Raw genomic sequence first — 23,927 nt, 5'->3', positions numbered from 1 at the left:
ACCCCGCACGCAGCTTTGAATACTACCCAATACAACATTTCCTGCCATAAAAAAAATGTGATTGGCCAAAATAAAATGGCATGTCATACGTTCACAATATTTGACATTGTCAATATGCGCACAGTACTTGAGTCGCTCGCGGCTCAATTCCCGTGGGGTCATTTTTAAGCTCTAGTCAGACTTTTATAGTTTTCTAGTTCGTTGGTCACCAGTAGCTCTTTTAGTGAAGATGTGCATGAAGTTCCCGATCTGCATTTAGCTAACGCGGGACGATATCCCAAACCCTCACGTGAGAGGGTTACTGTTGCTGAGAGCTTAAAGCAAACAAGAGGTTGCGGATAAAAGTAATGCTTGGTGTGAAATATGCCTTGACATCATACTATGGAAGATAGAGGCAAGGAACAGAATCTCCATATACCAAAAAGTGTCCGACAAAAAACCGTAAATAGGTGGCGCTACAATACCTGGAATACTTGAGAATAAAATCTAATCATAGACAGCGCACTTCACTCCGTCAATAACGCCTAAATTCTTCGCTAATCTAGCGCTACTCTGGAGAGATTTGGAACTATTATTTATAGCTGACAGCTGGACACTTTTGCAACAGTTCTGCCTAAGGAGATTCTGTTCCTTGCCTCTACCTTCCATACATCATACTTATGATCTGTCCCTTAGAAAATCTCTTGAAAGTCAAGTTGCAAGACAATCTGTAGAAAGAGACAAAACACTGAGCATATCATAGGTTATTCATCCTCCACCCAAATGTTTGTTTTCACCGAACTAAAAACGCGAGACATGTCTTTTGCACAATAGAATATAGGCAGGCATCGAGCCGGAATGAATGAACTATGCATAGGGATGAAGTGCACGTTGAAGTCCGAGGGAGATGAGCGCATCAGAAACTACGAGACGCTCATTCAAAGTTTCGCTTCTTCATCTCGTTCCATTCAAATTTTGGTAGGCGACTTTTCCCGTAATCAGTGAACTAAGATCGCGCGAGAACTGCCTTATGCATACGAGTAACAGAATAAACTATGAATAGAAAATGGAATGCGTGTTGAAGTCCGAGGGAGAAGACTGCATCAGAATCTACGAAACACTAATTATTGAGAAGTTTTGCTACTTCATCTTTCATTTGTACCAATTTCGCTAGCGACCTTTTACGTGATCAACGATAGAACGCGAGATATGCCTTATGTTATGTATAACCGAAAAGGCAGGCATCGATGGGGAATGAATGAACTATGCCATAGAATGGAGTGCGCGTTGAAGTCCGAGGAAGAAGACCCCCGCTTCAGATTCGAATTATTGGGAAGTTTGCTTTTATCTCCGCCTCCGTTTCAGCTTAGGCAAAAAAAGTGTATGTCTGGTTGTCTAGCAGTAGGCGTCAAGCTGTCGAATCGTTTATACCGTTTTTTATCCGACTTCAATATTTCAAAAAGAGGACGTTATCAATTCATTGTATGTTTTTTTTTTATATTTGTAACTTCATAACTCCGTCATTTCTGAACCTATTTTAAAAATTATTTTATATTGAATTTATATATATACAAATTAGTCCCGTGTTTGTCAAAACTCAGTTCTGATGATGGAATCCATGAAGAATAGAGGGAACTCTTCAAATGTGATAGGTATATATATATATATAGTGATTTTTGTATTTTCATCGACAAATCAAGCATTTACATTTTAAAAAGTGACATTTGATGAAGTGGAACTGGGGATGATGATCAGAATGGAACTCATCAACGACGCATAGTTCACGTTTGGCGATGTGTCATCTTCGCTGTGTTTGTTAAGCAAATTAGATTTTCAAGACAAATTTTTGACAAGTTCGAGTTCTGACGATGGGGTCCATGAGGAATCGAGGGAACGGCTCAAATTTTAAAGACATATATAAGTATAGTGATCTTAGTATTTTCATCAACAAATCAAACATTTACATTCATGGAAGTGACATTTGAAGAAATGGAACTGCCGATGATGAACAGAACGGAACTCCATCCATCCAGTCAACCATAGGGCAAATCTGAAATGTGTCAAGGTGGATGCAGTGACAAAAAAAAATCATTTTACCTCCTTTTCTACATGATTAGGCATAGGAGTCTTCTTAAGTTCACTTTATGAAATCCAAAATCAACAATAATCTTTCTTGCACCGGTCTCCCTCATTGAAGTTGTTTTTTTTTTTCTTAAAAGTTATTGATATTTCGAAATGGCAGATAAGGAATTTCGACTCGTGTAATTGCAATTTTTTTAAAGTAAGACAGGCTTAATTCCGGGTTTGTATAGATTGATCTTATTTATCGGCGACGGCAGAACTAAGAACAGCGATAAATTACCTATTTATAAAAAGGCCTTTCACGAGTTTCACTTGGCTCACAGCAGCCGACGTTTTAGACGTGCGTTCGCTGTTGAGTGTGTTTGCCTTGCAGGTTGATTCAGGTGCGGATAACGGATCAGGAATAGTGTTACCAGAGCCTAACCATCAAAAATCTGCGTTTGTGATAAAATATCGGATACTTTGATTATAAAGCCCCACATGCCATTTTTAGCCATCGGTTAATTTGATATTTTTTTTGACAAAACCAACCAAAAACCGAAATATAGAATTTGAATAAACACATAATCAGTACCGATTTTGTTCCGGTCGCGGTGAAAACGGCTAGGCCGTGGTGCTCGGAGGAAAAAAAGTTGGTTAGAGCCTTGGGGATACGTGTACGTGATACAGGGTGCGATCCCCGTTCAGGCTCCTACTTTGTCCAACGAAATATCGCTTGCCATCCAGCGCGGCAATGCCGCAAGTAACTTTGGTACTTTTGGGCTGGATGGGGGTCGGAATACTCGGAATGGGGTTGATAGTATAAGTAGGATAGTATATTAAGTAATGAGCTTATTTTTTTTAGTGTCTACGTTTTATTTTTTTTTCTTTATGTTCTTACGTTTTTGTTTTAGATTTTATGTTTTGACATGTATTTTTAGTGTAATGATTATTGTGCTTAATTGTTAAATAAAAATTATCTTTTAACATCACTACCTAGTTAGTAAGTATAATATCTAGTTTCTAACTCAGTTATTTCATAAACTTTGTTCTTACATTTAACAATTTTCTCGAACTCATTATGTTTCATGTAAATATTCTTGTAACGGTATAAATTACCTATACCTATATTGTTAAAATTTTATTTCTGAGCACGCCTGAATCAGCCTGCAACAAAGCTATTCATAATAAAGTAAACTAATCATACATTGTACCCGTGCTCAACGCCAGTAATCAATTCTAAATGTATGAAGATGAAATATGTATGAATAAGAAATGAAGGGCATAACTTTGAAGTCCGCAAGAGGCCGCTCGCGCTGCACCATGAGCTGCGACACGCTCATGTTCGGGAACGCTCGCTTCTTCATCTTCTTCAGGGCGTTCAACTCCGTGCCGAACCAATTCTAAATGTATGAAGTATACATAAGGAATGTGCATACTTTGAAGTCCGCGAGGGGCCACTCGCGCTGCGCCATGAGCTGCGACACGCTCATGTTCGGGAACGCTCGCTTTTTCATCTTCTTCAGGGCGTTCAACTCCGTGCCGAACCAATTCAAAATGTATGAAGTATAAATAAGGAATGTGCATACTTTGAAGTCCGCGAGGGGCCGCTCGCGCTGTACCATGAGCTGCGACACGCTCATATTCGGGAACGCTCGCTTCTTCATCTTCTTCTTCAGGGCGTTCAACTCCGTACCGACTGCTGAAACATAAAAAAGACGTTATTAATAAATATCTGTATTGTAAATATGAATAGTTCATTACTGATTATTTACTGTAAAAAAAACTGTTTACAGCTTACGGTTAAATAATAAAGCTTATGTTTAGGACTAACATTTAAAATAAGTAGGTACATCTGAACCAAACTCCTATTTTCATTTTTATAAGTGGGCCACCAGTCCACATCAAAGTTCCTAAAATTGCTTGCTAATTATACAAAGATAGTTTTCTAAAATTTTGTAAACATTTATTATATATAACAATAAACCCTTGGCGAATTAAACGTATCCAAAATATGTATAGTACTATTTGTACCCTTCTGTACATAATACAATCAATAACAATCATCAAACTATCAGCACACAATACAATAAACACAACGTCACCAATTAACACCGATGTCAATAAATAATGAGATCAACGGCCGCTCGTACAAGCTTGGCCTAAATGCGAAATGAGCGGGCCATGGATTGCGGGCAGCGGGCACAAAGAGTTGTCGCAATGACGTTATTGAGAGGGACCGACCTCGTGACTTTGTCCCGCTCTCCAGACAGCTCATAATTGGAAAGAAATAGCCCCGACCAAATAAGTAAAACAAAAACATTTACATATTTACTTATTAAATATAAAATCGACTATAGTGTACGTATATAAAAATGTTGGCCCCTAAAAAGAATAAGCACTTATCAAAACAATTCCAAATCAAATTAATCAAATCGCATCTTACAATATCTTACGATTGATAAGAAAAAGCTTAAGTCATTAAATCGTCTCAATTGAGAAATATAACAAAATCTATTTGAATATACCCTTATCGATATTCATTTCCGAAGAAAACTGCGAACGCCCCAGATTCTGGACGAAGGAAATGGAAAATAAGCGGTTCCACAACAAATCGGAAGAGTAGAGAGCATCCGATCATCGACCCATTTGTGTATTAAACGAACCCAAGGATTGCCCGTGTGGCTCCGAGTGGGAACGTTCAATCTCCTTTGTATTAAGATTAAGTATGTAGATACTGTATTATGTTTGCGAATGTAAAGATAGCTAACACGTCGTTAATACACTACACCGTTAGATCACTCTCAAGCTAGACCCGAGCGCTTGAAAGTATATCGTGCTTGTAATTTGATAGCGCTTCATAATTAGTTAGCGAGCCGAATATAATACCGTTATCTATTTGCACATTATCTGGCAGATTTGCAATTAAAATACGGGTTGTGGGCGGCGTGCGGGAGTCCGCCCGACGGGCGAGACGTGGGGCGCTGGGGTGGCGCGAGTCGTCAGATCAATAGTCGGAGGGTGCGCGCCCACGCCAGGCGGCTCTGCACCACCGCCGATTGTTTCAAATTACGTCCCTTTGTTGCCACCGATCGAGTCGCCAGCGTTTTTGTTTGCTCTAAACGGCCGACTTCCTTTACGGTAATTACGCAATTCTGCGGCTCGCCGTGTAGACTTCCCGATTTACCATTCGGCCGTCCCGAGCGCAGTAATGCCGTTCACAAACATTATCTTCTTAACGTTCTTCGTGACTACTATTTATTTCTTTTACGGCACAATTATGAGAAAATGTTTGATAAGTGTAATTAATGAAATTTCGTTGTTTAATCATCTGTAATCAGTTGTTTAAAAGCTCGAAAACAACATTAAGGTGGGCAAGCGAGGGGGATAAAACGGGGTCTTAATGAGTGGCGCCCGAACGGCAACCGTGGGACCGCTTATAGAAATTCGTAGGCAGGGGTTAACAAGGCGTGTAATTATACGAATCGGGTTTTTATTTTTGCTAGCACGAGGCATACTTTATTAGGAATATTTATTGAACGGGTTGATTAAATAACTGGTTCAATATTTAATCTCTTGTTTTAATAGTGCAATAAAAAACTGCGGTATAGTCATTTTTCCTTCTGCAATTAATCTGTAATTTGTTAGATATTTGTCATTAAATCATTGGTATTTATCCATAACTTGCATGGTATGACAAAACTACATATATATACCTTTTAGGTATGCTTCAACCATTTAACGGCCCAGATAAAAAAATACACATTACAATCATCATCGCCCGTTTAAAGTCCTAAAATTTCTGTATAAGAAACAAATACAAAAATATGATATTATAGGGTGCTATAAAGATAAAGGGTTAAGCTGGTCACATAAGTTGTAAGTGATATTATTTTAGTACCTGAGATATACATATAGTGATTTCTAATCCTTTGTTTAAACAGTACAATTTAATCAGTCTAAATAAATGTTTGAGGCGTTAGCATCAAGTGGCGGGGGTGTCGGGCTTAGGTTGTTCCTCCCGCAGTGACGAAGTGCAGTTACCCGCTATTCATGCACTAAATGCACCCCCGCACCTCGCCCCGCCGGCTGCCACTTAACAACAAAGAGATCGTTCTACCCTCTTTGTTACAAGAAACAACTACCCTCCCGACCAACCACTTTTCAGTGTTGCTTTAGTGCCTTGGAAGTAAGTAGGTAGCGGCATGGCTTGTAAACTTTTCTCTGGCGCTTATGTTATGTGTAACTGTGTATAAATAAATTAAGTTGCAAAACGAAGACTGCAATAGAATGATATGACAGTAGGTAAACAAATAGTTAGAAAAATATAGGTATGATAAAACATATATGTCCAAATCGACATTTGAATATCGTTGTATTATTTTTAATTTATTGTACTTATCCGAGGATTATTAAAATATTTAAGTACTCATCTCTTGATGCTTCAAGATAACCAGTAAAAAAAAAAAACAAATCGAGCATGGCCCGGTTTTTACCGTACAAGATCTTTATACACCGTGTTTTTTTTTGAACTTCTTTAATTTCAAGGGTACCTACCTGAGCTTAAATTAAGTTACTCTCTCAAAGACACCGGTGTTCTAATTAATTTATTTTTATCTGTTAAGGCCTCTATGAGCATGTACATTTGCAATAGGGCCTGTTTACATATGTATTAGTAATAAGTATGAGTTTTTTACATTTCTAACTAAACGCAAGTACTATCTCAGACAATATTATGTTAGATATGATATTAATATTCCAAAGTTTTCAATTGTTTGGTTAAGGTAAATAGCATGTCCATGTTACAACAACGCTATGTGCAGCATTTAATTACATTTTACGAAAAAAAAACATAAACTACCAAAACATAGATAATTTGACGACCTGTCTGACCTAGAGGGTAGTGACCCTGCCAATGAAGCCGATGTTCCCGGGTTCAAATCCTGGTAAGGACGTTTATTTGTGTAATGAGCACGAATATTTATTCCTGAGTCATGGGTGTTTTCTGTGTATTTAAGTATTTACAAATATTTATCTATTATATTTATCGTTGTCTAAGTAACCACAACACAAGCCTTATTGAGCTTACTGTGAAACTTACGTAGTCAATTTGTGTAATAAAATGTCCTATAATATTTATTTATTATAAAAGAAAAAAATAACAAAATTTGAAACTTAATAGTTTCATTAAATGTACTTAGCCATACCCCGAAGTTAACAAAAAACACGGTGCATATTTTACTTGCGTGCATTTGCTAAATGTTTTACTTGCATCCATTTGTAAATAATTATATACCCAAAGTAAGGAAACGGAACCAAGGCCCTGCACTAAGTTTTATCGCTCAGCCGTGCGTATGACTTTAAAATCGCACGATCGGGTGGCAAAACATCTGAGTGCGCGAACGGATATCTAGTTAGATATTGACTGTGGGAAGTAATAAAGAACTACAGACGAGTGAGATAGCGGTCTGCGGATAGCGATACATACCGTTTAAATCATTATACAGGATACTGTTCATAAATCAATAAGTACATTGAACAGATCACCGTCCAATTTTTGATAGCGATCGACATCGGTATACATATACAATTTATAAAGGTTGTCTCAATAAGAGTGCACTTTTTCATTTAAAAATAAACACGTATTTTTTGAGTAAGTTCTGACATTTATATCACTACATTTTATAAAACAAAGTCCCCCGCCGCGTCTGTCTGTCTTTATGTTCGCGATAAAGTCAAAAACTACAGAACGGATTTTCATGCAGTTTTCACCTATCAATTAAGTGAATCTTGAGGTTTTGTGTAATCCGTGCGAAGCAGGGGCGGGTACCTAGTAACATTATAAAGAAGACATGTTCCGATTATGTACGGAATAAAATATCCGGCAACGCCAGGCCATTCTCTTTTTTAAAAATCTATTTTCATGATATTTTCAAATAACCTTAACAAATTTCTATTTGGCCCAGTAGTGGCCTGGTAGAGAATGCCTCAAGGCATTAAGTCCGCCTATTGTACGTTATACTTGTATTTGTGCCTAAAAGTTTAAAATAAATAAATAAATTTTCGATGACTATGAATAAAGTGGCTCTCTTACTGATAACGCGTTGGATCTCGGTTTTTAACTCCCATTAGCCCGAGTTTTCGCAAAATCCCAAAGAAAGAAATCACACGGCGTTAAATTACATGATCATGATGGTGATCAGTTGACATCTGAATTTCGTGAAGTGACCCTGTTTGAAAATTGTTACTACAATAAATCGATTGTTTCATGGGCGTTTTCACAATGATAACACGCTCGTGTGAAATGAAATGTGAATGAAACTTGCGCTGGGAGAAATGGCTATCGCGCGGGTAAACACCTTTCATCTCTATTACTATGAAAATATACTTCTGTTTAAAATGTTGCTCGTCAGAACTCTTGACAATATTACTAGCTATTTTATATTAACGTTTTACTGATATAGTATGCAGGGTAACGATATACAACTGAAAATAAATGAGAGTTATACATTGCGTATGTAGTAAACGATCTCAACATTGCATACGGGAAGTTGTTAATTACTGCAGCTTAAGTAAGGCTAGCAATTTACCAGAGATCGCACTCCGGGCTGGTTCGCATTAATCTCGTTCGGTTTACACAGTTAGCCACGTCTCCTGTAGTTGGATAAGGGGTTATATATACTGATTACTTACGATTATATATTTATTTAAAAAAAAAGTAGAATTATTTTAACCTTTTCGACGCCGTGTCAAACACAAAAGCAGTCACTGAGACGCCACGTCACCGAAGTGTCTAAACTAAAATTGAACTTTATGCATATGCACGCGTAAGACCGGTCTGAAGCGGTATCCGTTAGGGCCTCAGCACACGGCGCGTAAAGCGTAAGAGACGCGTAAGCGTATCGTAATACGCGTGTAGAACGAAAGCACGAGCACGTACAACTTCAAACAAGTCCGCACGAGGCGTCGTCGTAGAGTAGCGTATGAGATTTCTGGCGTGATACCAGCATAGCCGTAATACACTCGTAAAAAACAAAACTTCTGACATATATATCAAACAATAAAAAAATCTTCATCTGACAAAAAAGTTAGATTAGATAGATACACCCGCCGATGATATCTGACGCCAGCGAGTACAGCATCTACAGGCTTTTAACTAATAAAATTTTACTTACATATAAAGTGATTACGCTTACGCGACGCTTGGTGGTTTTGATGATACGCTTACGCGTCTCTCTTTCTCGTGTGCTGAGGGCCTTACGGATGTGGCACGGCACTCTGCCGTATCGATATACGGGCCATCTAATCTGATACTGATACTTGGGGTAGCTCCAACCAACAGTTTCTGCAGCAAGTACTAGAAAGTAGAAACTACGAGGAGGAAGCGAAGTTGAGGCAAAATAGCACTGAAAGCTCGCATGATTATAGAGGGGCTGTCTAATCTAATACTAAACAGTAATCATGCCTTAGCCGTTTCATCACACTGTGATGTGTAAGTAATACAATTAGGTAAACAGCCGTGCTGAGCTGAGAACACGCCCAGCGAACAGCGCGCGTTGCTACTGGGATGATAAATGCGGGAGCAAACGAAGATTCTGTTAGGTAGATGTATTTCAGTGAGGCGGGCAGCGGATTCCAGCTCGGATCCGGCACGCAAACCTCACCATGCCGGCAGCCGGGCCGGCTAATCTTGCCGATTCACATTAGAGTAATAGGATGAAAGACCGCGCGAAGATTGCGCCAATGCAGCAAGCCGCGCGCGTAGCTAATCGGATAATAATGCTCCCGGAGAAGCTTCTGTTAGAAGTAGATGAATCTCACTGAATTGGGCAGTGGTTTCCGGCTCGGATCCGGTGCACTTCTTTACCGTACCGGCAGCCGGGGCGACTAATCCTGCTAGTTCACCCATTATAGATAATTAGAGGAAGAGCCGCGCGAAGATCACGCCCAGCAAGCCGCGCTCGTCGCTAGATGGGATAATAATGTTCCCGGCGAAGCTTCTGTTAGATGAACTTCAATGAAGTGGGCAGCGGTTTCCGACTCGGATCCGGTGCGCTTCCTTACCGTACCGGCAGCCGGGCCGACTAATCCTCCCAGTTCACACTCGTGTAATTGGATAAAGAGAGCCGCGCGGAGATTGCGTCCGGAACGCCGGGCCCACCGCTAATCGGATAATAATGCTCCCGGCGAAGCTTCTGTTAGATGAATCTTTACCCGACTCACTACTATTAAAATATGAAGACAAAATAGGATACAACTGACGTAAATTTTTCATTTTGATTTAATTTAATCCAACTTTCAAACAATGGACTTCTTGGCTTAGAACTACGAAGAGAGGTCTAAATAAAAGTCCGCGGAATGGTGAGGATAGGGATGGGGATGAGGATAATTTCTATTATAGTACTATTTGAAAAGTTATTATGAATATATACCTAGTTGGTTACTAAATTGAGTTACTGCAATAATATTTATCTACATAAAATATACGACCGAAAGTTGAATAAACTATATATTAAAATGAAGTACACAAAATCAGGAATTACATATGACAATATCATTCAAAATGGCCTCCTCTGGCCCTCAAATGACGAGGCCAGTCATCCTCGGTATTATTAGTATTTTTCGGTGGCCATTTTGTGCGTACCGCTTCAATAGCACGCGACTTTTCTCTAGCCTCATAGTCTTTAATCGTCCATTAAGCAAATGACCTTTTTGTCTGCGGTAAGCATGTAGTCCAAGGTTTTCATTGATAGCTTTTTTTAGGGAGCTTCTCTTCACAGACATCTGTATTGCCAACAACTTTTGCTTCCGGACGGGATTTCTTGCAATTCTCACCTTCACTGCCTTTATTAGAGCTGGGGTCCCAACGGTGCGTGGTCTTCCAGACCTCTTGCGGTCATCGAAGAGTACTATTGTATCTATTAATTGTGCGATAAACAAATTGTTTGTTGATTTTTAGGTTTTCAAGCAACTTCAAAATCATGTTTAGCGGGTGCCCACATTTGTGCAACGCAATGACTGCGATACGATTCTCTTTTAGGCCCCAATTCATTATAGATACGACGAGATAAGCGTTGTGTGGTATATAATTATAGCTCAAAAATCCATCACATTATGTCATTTTTTCGGTAGCATTCGTTTTAACGGAAATAAAGAGGTTGCAAATCGAGTAACAGAACTTAGTAACCAACTAGGTATCCCAAGTTTCAGCCTAATGAACTAATTAGTTTACAAAATATCGCCGATTGAACAAGTGAATCCGGAAGAACTTTGCAATAATAGAGCAAAGCGACAAAAAATCGACGCGACCAGGAAGCTTTTGGAACAGTGTGGCCAAAAAAACATGTCGTTTGCGGATTGTACAGTCAGCGTCAAATACTTTGTAGCAGTCAAAGTGGCCAAATAGTTCGGTACACTATACTAAATACATGGTGTACCGAACTATAGGGCTACTTTGGTTGCTAAAAAGTATTTGACGCTGACTGTACTGGATATGTGACCTAGGTTCATCCTTTGGAACCTGAGCCTAAACAGGGCACAATGCAGTGGCACAAGAAATAAATTCCACCACCTAAGAAATTCAAGGTGTCTTAATCGGCTGGAGCTACGATTTTTTGATACTTTCAAAGAATTTTGATATAAAGGTAAAGGTGTCACTATTACTGGAGATTATTACGCATGATTATTGGAGCAAATACGGGAATCTATTAAAGAAAAAATGTGAGGAACATTTCTCAAGGGTGTGCTGTTGCTGCAAGAAAATGCTCCAGTTCACAAGAGTCGTATTGCGATGGCTGCCCTTAATAAATGTATTAAATGTGTATTCGAAATTTAGGATCCTCCCCCCAGTTGCTGGGAACAAAATTTTACACTGATGATGAATTAGAGAGCTAAATTTTGGCTCATTTCGACAGCAAAGATAAAAACGACGATATTTTTGTTCAATTAATTAGGCTGAAACTGGCTATAATATATAGCCATAATAAGTCCCTAAATAGTACTATACTAGAAATTATGCTCATCCTCCACCCCCATCCCCACCATTCCGCGGACTTTTGGACCTCCCCTCGTAATCTCATTTGCACAATCAAGTAACTTTTATTTTGTTTTCAATTGCTGGGTCAACCGTATTACGTGTTATGACTTCGAGGCCGATTAACGCCAACGTAAAAAGAAAAACCTAAACAAAACGTCGAGAAAACGGCACAATAAAGAAAGTCGTAATTGTTTACGGGTCATTTTGTGACTTTTCAGTTTTTTGCACACTTTCGTCCGTATTGGAGTTAAACGCCCTACAATACACATTTACCGGGATAATACCTATAATGGCGACATGGATTCTTAGAAGAATACCCGTCATAGGTAATTTGTACGAGACATTGTATTTTACATATAAGGAATGTCAATTTAATAGGTACCTAAAGAGGAATTGTCACTGGCTGCGGCCAATATGTCTAAGGAGCGGACTTAAAGGGAAAAACATTCTGTTAACACCTTACCTTTCTTCATGTCAACGTAAAATAGAAAAGGTATTTTATGTCAAAACATAAACATATAAAATATAAAAACTATTCATCAGATCTGTTTATCTAAGTCTAAAGTTCCTCTAGGCAAGAATCGAAAACATATTTCAAAAGCTTTCACGAACAGACTCCATTCTGCACTATTTCTTCTTTCCGATGCAAAGAATAAAGCGACAGTCGGATGGCGGAAATGAAATAAGGCTAAGAATACGCGAGTCGACCGGGCATGAATACTGATGCCACGGTGTAGGGAAAATGACAGTAAACTAGTAGTCGTCTGGGACATATATGTATTACTGTATTAGACCCCATTTACACTTTGGCTGACGATGGGAGCAGCTCGGAAAGGGAAGCGAGCTAGGCAGAGAGGACGTGGTAACACTTTCAAGCCCATGGTCCTGCCAGCCAATCAGACAGTCAGTTACTCGCATAAGTAAATACTCACTGCCGTCGACCATGACTTGCTGAATCATAACGGCATCATAGCAACATGAGCAAAATCTCGTGTCACACTCGTTAAAATCTCCAAAGCCGTTAATGTTCGTCCCTGCCCTGTCACTACTAATCCAGACTAGCCTTTGTAGCATGTACCTACACTTGTTTTTTGCGCGCAATCCAGGTATGCTAGTCAGCGACGGAATAGACGAAGCTCAGTACATTTCTGACTTCAGAAAACGGTCCATATGACTGACACTAATCTGACACATAACACTGTCAGTTATCACTTTTCCATAATTTTATAATATTTAAGAGAATCCTTCCATGACAACATGCGTGGTACTGTGGTATTTAACGGGGAGGATTCTGACCCGTTTAATGTGAATCGAGGTGTAAGACAGGGATGCGTTCTTGCTCCCACCCTTTTTGGTATATTCTTTTCTGTTCTCCCCATGGTGGCCTATAAAGAATGTGACGTCGGAGTGCATACAAGGAAAAACGGGCACCTTTTCAACATCCGTCTGTTTTTTTTTTTTAGTAAAAAGACCGTGGTTCTGCCTCAAGGCACGGATCATATACCCAGTATCATGCTTGGTGATGATACTCTTGAAGTAGTCGAGAACTTTTATTATCTTGGATCGACTACCACCAGCAAGTTGTGCAATTATCGAGAGATTGATACACGAATAGGTAGAGCTGCGGCCAACTTTGGAAAGCTTCAAGCTCGAGTCTGGAATAACAACAGGCTGAAACTCTCTACTAAAATTCTTGATAACAAAACATGCATCCTAAGCATCCTCCTGTCGCATCTGAAACGAGGACAACCTACTCCAAACAAGAGCATCGCTTAAATGCTTTCCACATGCGCTGCCTACGTACGATTCTCGGAGTCACCTGAAAGGACCGTATGACAACGGAACCCTCTCGACCTTGTCGACTGCTTCAGAATCACTGCCACCCTAAAACAGCGAAGGTTGCGGTGGCTAGGCCATGTTCTACGTATGAACCCAGACAGACTTCCCCGGGCAGTGATGCTGAGTGAAATTGCATACGCCAAAAGACCATTCGGACGCCCGATGCTTCGCTTTATAGATTCCTGCAAGCGGAACATGTTGTCCTTTGGCATCAACCCGAACACCTGGGAAACGGAAGCCCTTAAAAGAGCGGAATGGCGTAACCTTTTACATGATGGCATAGCGAAGCATGACGAAGTCTGGCTCGATGACTTAAAGCAGATAAGACTTCGCACTTCATAGGAACCATCAACAGATTCACACTTCACCTGCGATCTTTGTGGCAGGAAGTGCGTGCTGCGATTCGGCTTTACAGCCACAGGAAAAGATGCGCCGCACCTCCGATCTCCGACGGCGCACAGACCTCTTCTTCCTAATGAACTGTCGTTGTAACAATAATCTGTCAAGATAATGATAATTTTACATGCTCCGCCCGCAGCTTTGAATATTATCCAATACACATCTTCGCTATTAAAAAGTTGTGAATGGTCAATAAAAGTTAAGATTGGCTAAAATAAAATTCTATAAATGTCAAACCTCTTGCGCGCATTACAATATTTGACATTGTCAAACTGCTCGATGTACGATTGAGTAGCTCGTAGCACAATACCCATGGGATCTTTTTTGAGCTCTAGTCAGACTTCTATAGTTATTCTAAATAGTTCGTTGATGTTACTACTTAGTACTTTTATCTTAAAGATGGACTACTCGAAATAAATCCACTCTGCCAATGCCGAGCATCTACTAAACACAATTCACCCTCTGTTATTTCGACAACAATTTTCTTCTCATCCCACGCTCCTTCCTTATGACATGAATAATAATTTGTTTATTGTTCTCTCATTTCTCCTTGTTTGCCCGTCAAATTGCAGATTGAGTTTCGCAAAGTAATTTGTTTACCCGGCAAAGCGCCGTCGGGGCGATTACTTTAACTTTAAAGTATCAATGAGCCTTAAGTAAAATTAATTACAGCGATAGATTAAAGTTGAACCAACGGTATTAACGGACAGGATGAGGGTAAAGAAAATTTAATAAACGCACAATTTATGGTTTGTAATGTCACGTACCTTGGGTATTTATCATCATCATGTAAGTACTTTTGTTTCAAGAATGACCATTTGTGTACTTACTACTTTAATGAAAAGTTATAATTCCTGTTAAAATCCTCTTGGAGGCGCATATTATAATTTATAAATATACAGTGTAAACACAATATAACGTCACTCGATATAACGATTCACTCCCTATTACGTCGACATTTGTTGGCTATAGTTGGTTTACATTAGTATTCATTTCTCTCTCTCTATAACGAAAACTCTATACGGTCAAAAAACGTCCGGTCCCTTGAGTGTTGCTATATAGAGTTTACACTGTACTACTTTAACGGGTCCTGATAAATGTAAATTGAGCTAATTACTGTGCAATAAACAATATTATATAAGACACCTCGCAAAATATGTAAAACAGTAAATTTAGCGTAGGTTACAAGAAAAATACGGTTTTACCACAAGAAATACGGGTCTTATTCACCTTCTAACCTCTCTGACAGAACAAGGCGTCTTGAGACAAATATAAGAAGCGCGTAAAAGGATAGTGGACGACCGCTTCTCCATACAACTGTACTCCTCAATTTCCTCTTTTTTATACTGACATAATGGAAAATATATTTACACATTTTGATGTTTATTATAAAAGCATACGAAGAGACATAGCTAAAGTCAATATCCAGAGAGGAAAATCGGGACTACGTTTATATGAAATGGTGATCTCTCGCGGTCGTCCCCTCACGTCTTAATTATTGGTAATATTCTTTGAATAATTGGAAAACCCTTATATAGCTAGTTAGAACTAGATTTTTACAAAAATGGGACCGATGTGTAGGTATTACCTACTTATACTACTTATACTTTCAATCAAAAAAATATCCAAATCTACATCAAAAAAGAACATGATGCAACCGAGTTGAGAATCTCATGTGTGAATTTTGAAGTCGGTGAAAAAACGCGAGAAGAAACTTATAGTTTGAATCATCTCAGATGATTTTTCGGGCTTTGTTCCTAATCTGTTAAACAAAAGCCTTTGTTTCTTTATGCAGAGCACCTTCGGTGCGTGCCAAAGCGTGACATGGTCGTTTAAAAAGCAACTATCGTGATAGTATTAAGGTTCTAATTTATGTGACAGCTCATTCAGAAAAGAATAAGCCACTAAGTATGCGGGTGGTAATATTTTTGGAGATAACAAAACGTGTTATCTCCGAATGGGCTGTTTTATGAATTTGTACCATATAATACTAATAAGTAAATTTGCTTTTTAAACGGGATTGTTCCCGTTACTTATGTCGGGGTTATTGGCAGTAGCAGTGTAACCACTGCATGAAGGAAGATATAACTTTTGTTTAATAGATTAGGGACCAAGCCCGAAAGAGTAATTTAAGATTATTCATAGTATACGAGTAAATCGCCTATATATCATTCATGCTATATATCTAGAGTCCTTAGACTACCTAGACTCATTACTAGAATTAGTTAATCACTAGAAATTTCAATGGTGTACCTTTCTTCTGATCTGCGATGGGCGGCGGCGTGGAGGGCGACTGCGCTCGGGCCTGCAGCGTCGCCAGCAGTTTCCGCTTGTGGTTGCACAACTTGGTCAGCTCCGCGCCCGACGCCGCCTGATACGGCTTGCTTACCACCTGCGGACAATTAACAATTTTGATGACATTGTTCAGAACAGTGGTACATAACCGTTCAGTGATATGGGGACCCTTGAAAAAAAAAAGGGCTTCTTTGGCAGGAGACACCAACTGTTTGGAAGTTAATGACTATGTCGAATAAAGGTAACTAGATTAAGAGATTGTAATATGAAAATCGAACACATTCAGCTCCCTCGTCAACGGTCGGAGACCCCGCTCGGACAAATCTCTCGTAAAATGATTGATGAGAGTAATTCATGGTTACTCAGTATTGTTTCGTTTATATACGGATCATAAATACGCTTTCGTTGCAGACTAAAATTAAACAGATCGAAAGACAATTATGATAACAGAGTTGACCTTATTCTACTAATAGTACCTAATAACCAAAACTCCATTTTACACAACATTCTAACCAAAGTTAACGACTGGCTCGATCTTCACAACCTTGAATTGAATTGAAATATAAACCACATCAAGAACGTCATTTATATATACATTTTATTTACAATAACCGGACGTTGGAATGTATTGACTTATCTTATCATAACTTCTTGAACTCGAAATTGACACAAATATGAACTGGAAATAAAACACAAAAAATAGTTTCAAAGCTATCAAGCTTTACCTATGCCTTAATGGAAATAAAGAAACACACCGATCTTAATACAGTTCTTTGTGCCTATCACGCTACGGAATGGGATTATAATATGGGGCAACAGTACAAATGTTAACGATTTCTTTCTGTTGTAAAATAAATGTACAAGGATCTTAGTAAACATAAATCTAATAGATTGCAACTATCTACCACATTTTCCCAAGCTCAACATTATGACCCTGACGTCTTTATACCTACATATTTGAACTATGCAAATTTTTAAGAAAATATAACCAGTTCTTCCCAGTAGCAAAAATACCCACAAACTGTAAGTTACGACTAAGAGACAGAATTCCAATGCACGCCTCTAGTCCACACGTAATGTAAATAAAAGTCTAGAATAAACTTCCATAGAATATCAGAGATGAAGAAACAAATACTCTATTTAATAAGAAAATTTCTAAATTTTAATTAGACAGTAATGTATATAGTATTTATTGTAGTAAAGTTTAGATGTAACAAGTAAATTTTTTGTCACCATTTATAAAATATATATTACACCTTGCATAATCCTAGCCTTAAGCCATAGTTAAGTTAAGCCATAGTAAGGCATACCTGCTGAATGAAAAAGTCTTGTACGATAAGTATTGGTACTTATACCAAATTTTGTCCTTTAAATCTAAAATCAAATCAAAAAATATTAAATTCTACCGGTTACTTCTCTCACATGTAAATATCTTATAAATGTAGCACTACTGAGCAAACGTTCAGCTTAAATGTTAGTGTAGTGTTTTTAAAACTGCCAATCAATGAATAACAAAAACTTCTATTCTGAAAACTCGCTTAATAAACAAAATAGTACCTAGTGTTCCTACCTACAGTGCCTAATGCACAAAGGCATATTAAACCACTGGACAACGTATATGAAAATTATAACTTTAACGTGGATTAACGCAGTCATGGTCAAATAATGACCAAACCTAGTAAAACTTTAACACACGGTGTCTTTCTAAGTATATGACTACGTTCAGTGATTTCTGATACTACCTCTATCAAACCCATACTCTTTTGCCCTTTATAATATCCGTGTTGATGCAGATTAACTTGCACAATCGAAACAGACCATGTGCATATTTCAGAGCGTAGCTAATCGCTGTAGCCAATGTACCATTCCAACGCTTTCAAAAAGGACTTATTTGCATGTTACTGTGTTGACTTAAATCGTTTTTTAGCGCGTACACTGGCATTCAGCTAGTCTCGCGTTATGAGCAACACCCGTCATCGAGTCGCCGTTTCCTGGTTTCATGTTAACGCGCCGCTCGCATATTTACTGCAATCACCGCGTATTGAAAGTTTTCGTCATGTGCGTTTTGCAGACAATTTAGTGCTCGATATTTCCGGCTGATTGGATTTAATTGCATATTAATGATGAAGAGGTTGATATGGACCCCGATTCGGATTTAGTTTCTTGATCTGAAACTATTATTTGTGACCAAAAATGTCACGCCTCATTGACGTTTAAAAGAATTCGAGGCAACAACGGCACTATACCTTAATTAAGTAGTAAGTGGCGGGACTTTTAAAAATTGTTTCAACTTTCAACGCTCGATATTTATTAAAGATTTTGTGAACGATACGATATTCTATAAATTAATACCTTGATTAAGATTTCCAGCTTTACCCGAATTCGCAGCCAACAGCCAGTTCCCCTATTGAGGTCAAAAATTACTGACAATGAATACCACTTTATAAATAGTTTGCTAAATGACGTTAACATGAAAACACAATGCGAACAAATCAGGCAATAGCATCTTCAACTAAATTGTGTTTAGGTACTGCCGTCACACTAATACATAGGGCATAGCGTGTCAACTATTAATTTATGAGTGGGCTGGGAGCGATTAAGCGCAGTGCATAATGCAACTATGCAACGAGCTCAGGCTAGTTTGCAGGCATTACTGTACCGTTACCCGTAACTTTCACGAACTCCAATATCGCTCAATTCGGTATAGGAGGCGCAGCCTTGTAATCAGGAAAGTAGAGCTCACATTCGGAAATAAAGGGTTGTTCAGATAGGAGTTTAGGATGGGTGTTGCGTGGCTGTTGTGCACGATCTGTGAACACGTCCGCAATTCATTATAGGCGGACGCCTACTGTGCACGGCTGCACACGCAAATTGCTCCCAGCTCGCCCGCTGACACAGCTGCATGTAAAGATTTGTACAAAACGAGGAAATTGCCGCTTACGGGTCTTAAGTAACTGCGGAGTTGACGCGGTCGGGGCCGGTGGGTGATTTACGACGACACTTCAAAAGTGGCACAGCGTGTGTTTAACATTCCCGATGAACAGTTAAGGCGGTATGTCAGGGTTCACCTCTCATTCCAGTGACGTTACTCAATAAATCGTCTTCACAAAACATGTCTTACTTAGTTTATGCTGTCATAGATTTCAATCACTGTCTAAGTCTCATTTCTAACAAATATTGTTTAAAACTTCGTCTATCTATCATTAAAATTAATTCCATCCAGTTTTATTAAGATAGGTACTTAAAGCAAATTATAAAACATATCTCTAATTTCAACTTGAGCCAGTTTCTCTATCTAAATAGAGACTATAGTAATCACGCCTCAGAAAAAATAAATACCTACTTCATAAACAATCTTAATTGCGTATAAGAAAGTGTGTTATCATCATGTTTCCTCAACATTGTTAATATTGTTACAGTGAAATCCATTGAAGTCAAATACAGGGTAACAAATACAAATCCGGAACTAAATAATACTGCCTGCGGTATGCCCAATTGGCACGGACATCCATAACAATGTCTTGTCAAAGAGGGGCTAATGGCAAATCCGGCTAAATGGGAATGCCTGGGCAGGCCGATAAGCCCACTACACAACACAACACAATGCCGTTCATTTCAATATGAAACCAATCTACGAGATGGATGCGGCTACAACGCCTATACCCGATGTGTCACGTGTCAACTAATGACCGAGCTCTAATTAATACTCTGCATGCATCATATGCACAAGTGATTCCAATATGACATCGTTTAACATGTGGACTTGAGTGTGCTCCGACCTTGGCGGAGGATAAACAAGTGTTCGGTGCAGTAAAAAACGACTACCGCACACAAAGCAAACAAGTAGGTGCTTTATGAGATCCTCATTTTAGAGTTATTACAGTTTCAATTATTACAATTAAATGAGAGAGAATAAGATTGTTATTCTCAATGCCAAATGCTAAGCCCGGGCGTTCTGAGGCCTAATTTACTTAAACTAACTTGATAAAACCGGAGTAAAATTAAACGACGACCTCGGAGTCTCTTCAAACTACAACCCAACCTTTGGTGGTAATATTGAAAAGTAATCTGACAGGTATAGGTTTACATTTTCTCCGTGACACCGATACTACGAGTACACGAAATAAATTGCGTGTTTACATAACGAATCATTAAATTCACAGAGGTTAATTTACAACTTAATAGCAAAGAAAACGGGTTAGGTTGTATAGAAATGCCATTCAGAGTGATCAGTTTTAAACGATTTTGATTATACTACGTAACAAATACACTAACCTGATAATAATACATTAGACAAAGTTGTTTCAAATGGATATAGCTCGGAAGAACAATGCGGTCCCTAGAGACCAACTGTGCGGTCGTTTTATTTGTGTGCGGCGACTGAATGTCACCCGGTAATTTGTCGGCGCATCGTCGGGAGCGAGCCACTAATTAACGGGAACATTTCCACTGTTTACCTTCTAAACCTCGGATCTCAATTGACCGCGTAATCGCGAAAGCAACCTTGTTATAAATGGAAGAGAGATCTCATTTCTGTGCGATGGAGGACAGATGCGAGTTTGAGGAGTTGATCAGTAGTTTACGGCTGCCAAACTTGCTTGTATCTGAACAACCTGTCTCTCCCCCTCGACCCGAGTGCATCGCTCTAAAGTCGCTAGCAGTATCACTGCTAATTACATTCAGGTGTTCCAGAATATTGAATCAGTAGGTAACTTAAGCATCGTGTAAATTACTTTAAGGGGAAAATGTGAGCAGGCATTCCGACCATACAAAACCTTTTCGACGTCCCGTTTTAACTGTTTATTCCTTGCCTTCCTTCACAATTATATCAAATTGTGAATAGTTAAGAAATTACCTACACAACAGATGTTTTGTGCTTTTTATGTCCACCTGTTTTTTGGTGATGGTAAACAAAAGGCGGGTCGCATTGCATTGCAATGCAAGAATCGACGATTAACGCAACTCAGCGGACAAACCCGCGACCTCCGGATTGAAAGTCGCACGCTCTTACCGCTAGACCACCAGCGCTTCTAATACCTAGAACCTAAAATTAAACTACCTAGCACATTACTACTGTAAGAGGCAACCGGCCGTAGGTCTAACTAGCGACATACTCGTAACATATAAAAGTTCCTCATTCAGAGATGTTATTAAATTTAAAAGAAGAATCATTCGAAAACGGGACTTCAAATCAGGAAGTCGGAAACATAAGTGTTTTGAGGACAGAGCAAATCATATTTCTCGTAAATATTGCATTCAACTGACTGCAGTCAGCACCCTGCTAACATAGATACAAAAGAATATCCTTGGCCTCTCTACCCATATATCTGGCAATGCTACATGCGACATCCCTCCAATCTTATGTACCATTTGAGACATCATCAAATTCTCTCCTTGGTCTGCTGTCATCAAGGTGACCCACTCGGACCAACCTTCTTGAGCCTAGCAATAAACCCAATTATTTCGGCTCTAAATTCCAAATTTAACACTCGGTATACCAACGACGGCACCATAGGCGGTGACGCGAGCTCCGCCCTCGACGATCTACGTTCTTTAGTTATAAATCAAATAATTGACAAATGTTGTAAATAAAGTCTTATATGTATACTATGATACATTAAAATATGAAAGTTAATAAACCAGAAATCCAAATTCAGCAGTAGTTCTTGTATATAGACTTAACGGAACAGGCTATATAACACAAAACTATTACGCATCCACAAAAACGCATGTAACTCGGAAACTAAAAGTCGTGAAATGGTACCTTTCACTAAGCAATCCCACATATTTTAATCCAATATATCTCCTGCATCCAGTATGTGTTAAAATTGAAGCTGTTCCAATATAATGACTTATATAAATTAAACAAGCGAATTAATTTATTTGTTTACGTTTTAAAATAGGTATTCAATTTGCTTATTATATTGCAGTAATAAGCATTTAAAATAAAATATTTTATCATTTCTCATGCTCCGAAAGTGGGTCTTTGTTGTTTTTAAAAGAGTGCAGAAAAGTTACTGCTCTAGAGAGAGTCTAGAGCACTGTACGTTCTTAGTATATTTGTTTCTTTTTTTTACGATAAGCATTTCAAATTTTGGTTTTAAATGGATTTGATGTACCATTTCCATTCTGATAATTAACTGCCCATTCCATAAATAATTATGTTTTACCTAAATTTATAATTAAAAGTACCCCTCACGAAATACTACTGAAGTTTATAATTATTTAGCCGTGTTTTTTTACTTTTACTTTCCTCGTATTAAAAATGAAAAGTAGAGTGTTTAACTCGGGTGCAAGGCACCATTTCACCCTTTGGTTAATCGTGGCTGAATGCCGGACGATGCGTGTGTAAAACTTGTCAAAAAAGATAATATGACGGACGGATGTCTGAAATGTCACCGTATTTAGGAATCAAGTAGCTTAAACTTTAGTTTTTCTTCGTAAGTGTGATGAAAACATTGTGTGAATAACATATTTGTGTAATTATAGTGTGATTATCCATTTTATGTAACGTCCGCTAAACTAGCACAGGTCCGACGCTGACAGTGGTCACGGGCGTACTGGCGTACTGACGGTATTGCCGCGCAGGGTAACGTTTAGTAGACAAAACGTTGAATTCATAATTATGAATGAAAAATTTAACGCACCGATAAAATGACAAGCAAAATCATAGAGTTACTTAAAAGCTATCGAATGAAGTAAATTTCATATTGATATTCGTAATAGTACTTCTAAAATATCGGAAAAGACACAATTTTATGATGAGCCCTCGTGTTTCTGACAAGCATACGGCTAGTTCAAGGACTGAAGTTATACATACTAGAAAATAATCGATGAAATCTTTGTACAAGCTTGTAAATATCAATTTAAAAATAGCGCATTTTACTATACACCGCGCCTTAAAATGAGCGATAAACATATTTCGACGACGCCGCCACATATCCGCGAGTTCCGCCAAAAGAGCAACGATGCCCCAATATTGGCTGTATTTTGGGTTAGTGAATATATCATAGAAAGTTTATAATATGTGTTTAGATAAAATAGGGTATGTAACTCTACATAATTAGGCATTAAATCACTCGTGTGGTCTTTTTAAGAAAGTCACTTCGTTCGTTTCTTAAAACCACACTTGTGTTTTAATGCCTTTCATTATCTAGCAGTCACATAAACTATTATTGTATTAGGTACTTGACTAATGATTAAGCATTTACACTTAGGAGCAAAACTGTCCCAATTGTAGCATATTAGGAGAATGTGGAGAGGTTGATGTCGATCAAGAGGAGGGGTACATGGTTCATACATAACAGTACTGCTTGAA

The 23,927-nt window shown here is 38.6% G+C and overlaps 1 protein-coding gene across 4 annotated transcripts in view; it reads right to left on the bottom strand.

The window, feature by feature from the left end:
• Nucleotides 1–23,927, bottom strand: part of LOC133520517 (uncharacterized) — a 90,502-nt gene that overhangs the window by 23,630 nt on the left and 42,945 nt on the right. For 3 of the 4 annotated variants that reach the window (XM_061854988.1, XM_061854990.1, XM_061854991.1), the window contains exons 3-4: nucleotides 16,568–16,706; nucleotides 3,630–3,742 (exon numbers count right to left, since the gene is read on the bottom strand). In XM_061854988.1, the coding sequence (XP_061710972.1) occupies nucleotides 3,630–3,742; nucleotides 16,568–16,706 (252 nt within the window). The remainder of the gene's footprint in view (nucleotides 1–3,629; nucleotides 3,743–16,567; nucleotides 16,707–23,927) is intronic. The other variant, XM_061854989.1, reaches the window with a different exon arrangement.

This window comes from Cydia pomonella, chromosome 8 (assembly GCF_033807575.1).
Source record: "Cydia pomonella isolate Wapato2018A chromosome 8, ilCydPomo1, whole genome shotgun sequence".
Classification (NCBI taxonomy): Eukaryota; Metazoa; Arthropoda; class Insecta; order Lepidoptera; family Tortricidae; genus Cydia; species Cydia pomonella.
This window is presented reverse-complemented; position numbering and strand designations above follow the sequence as displayed.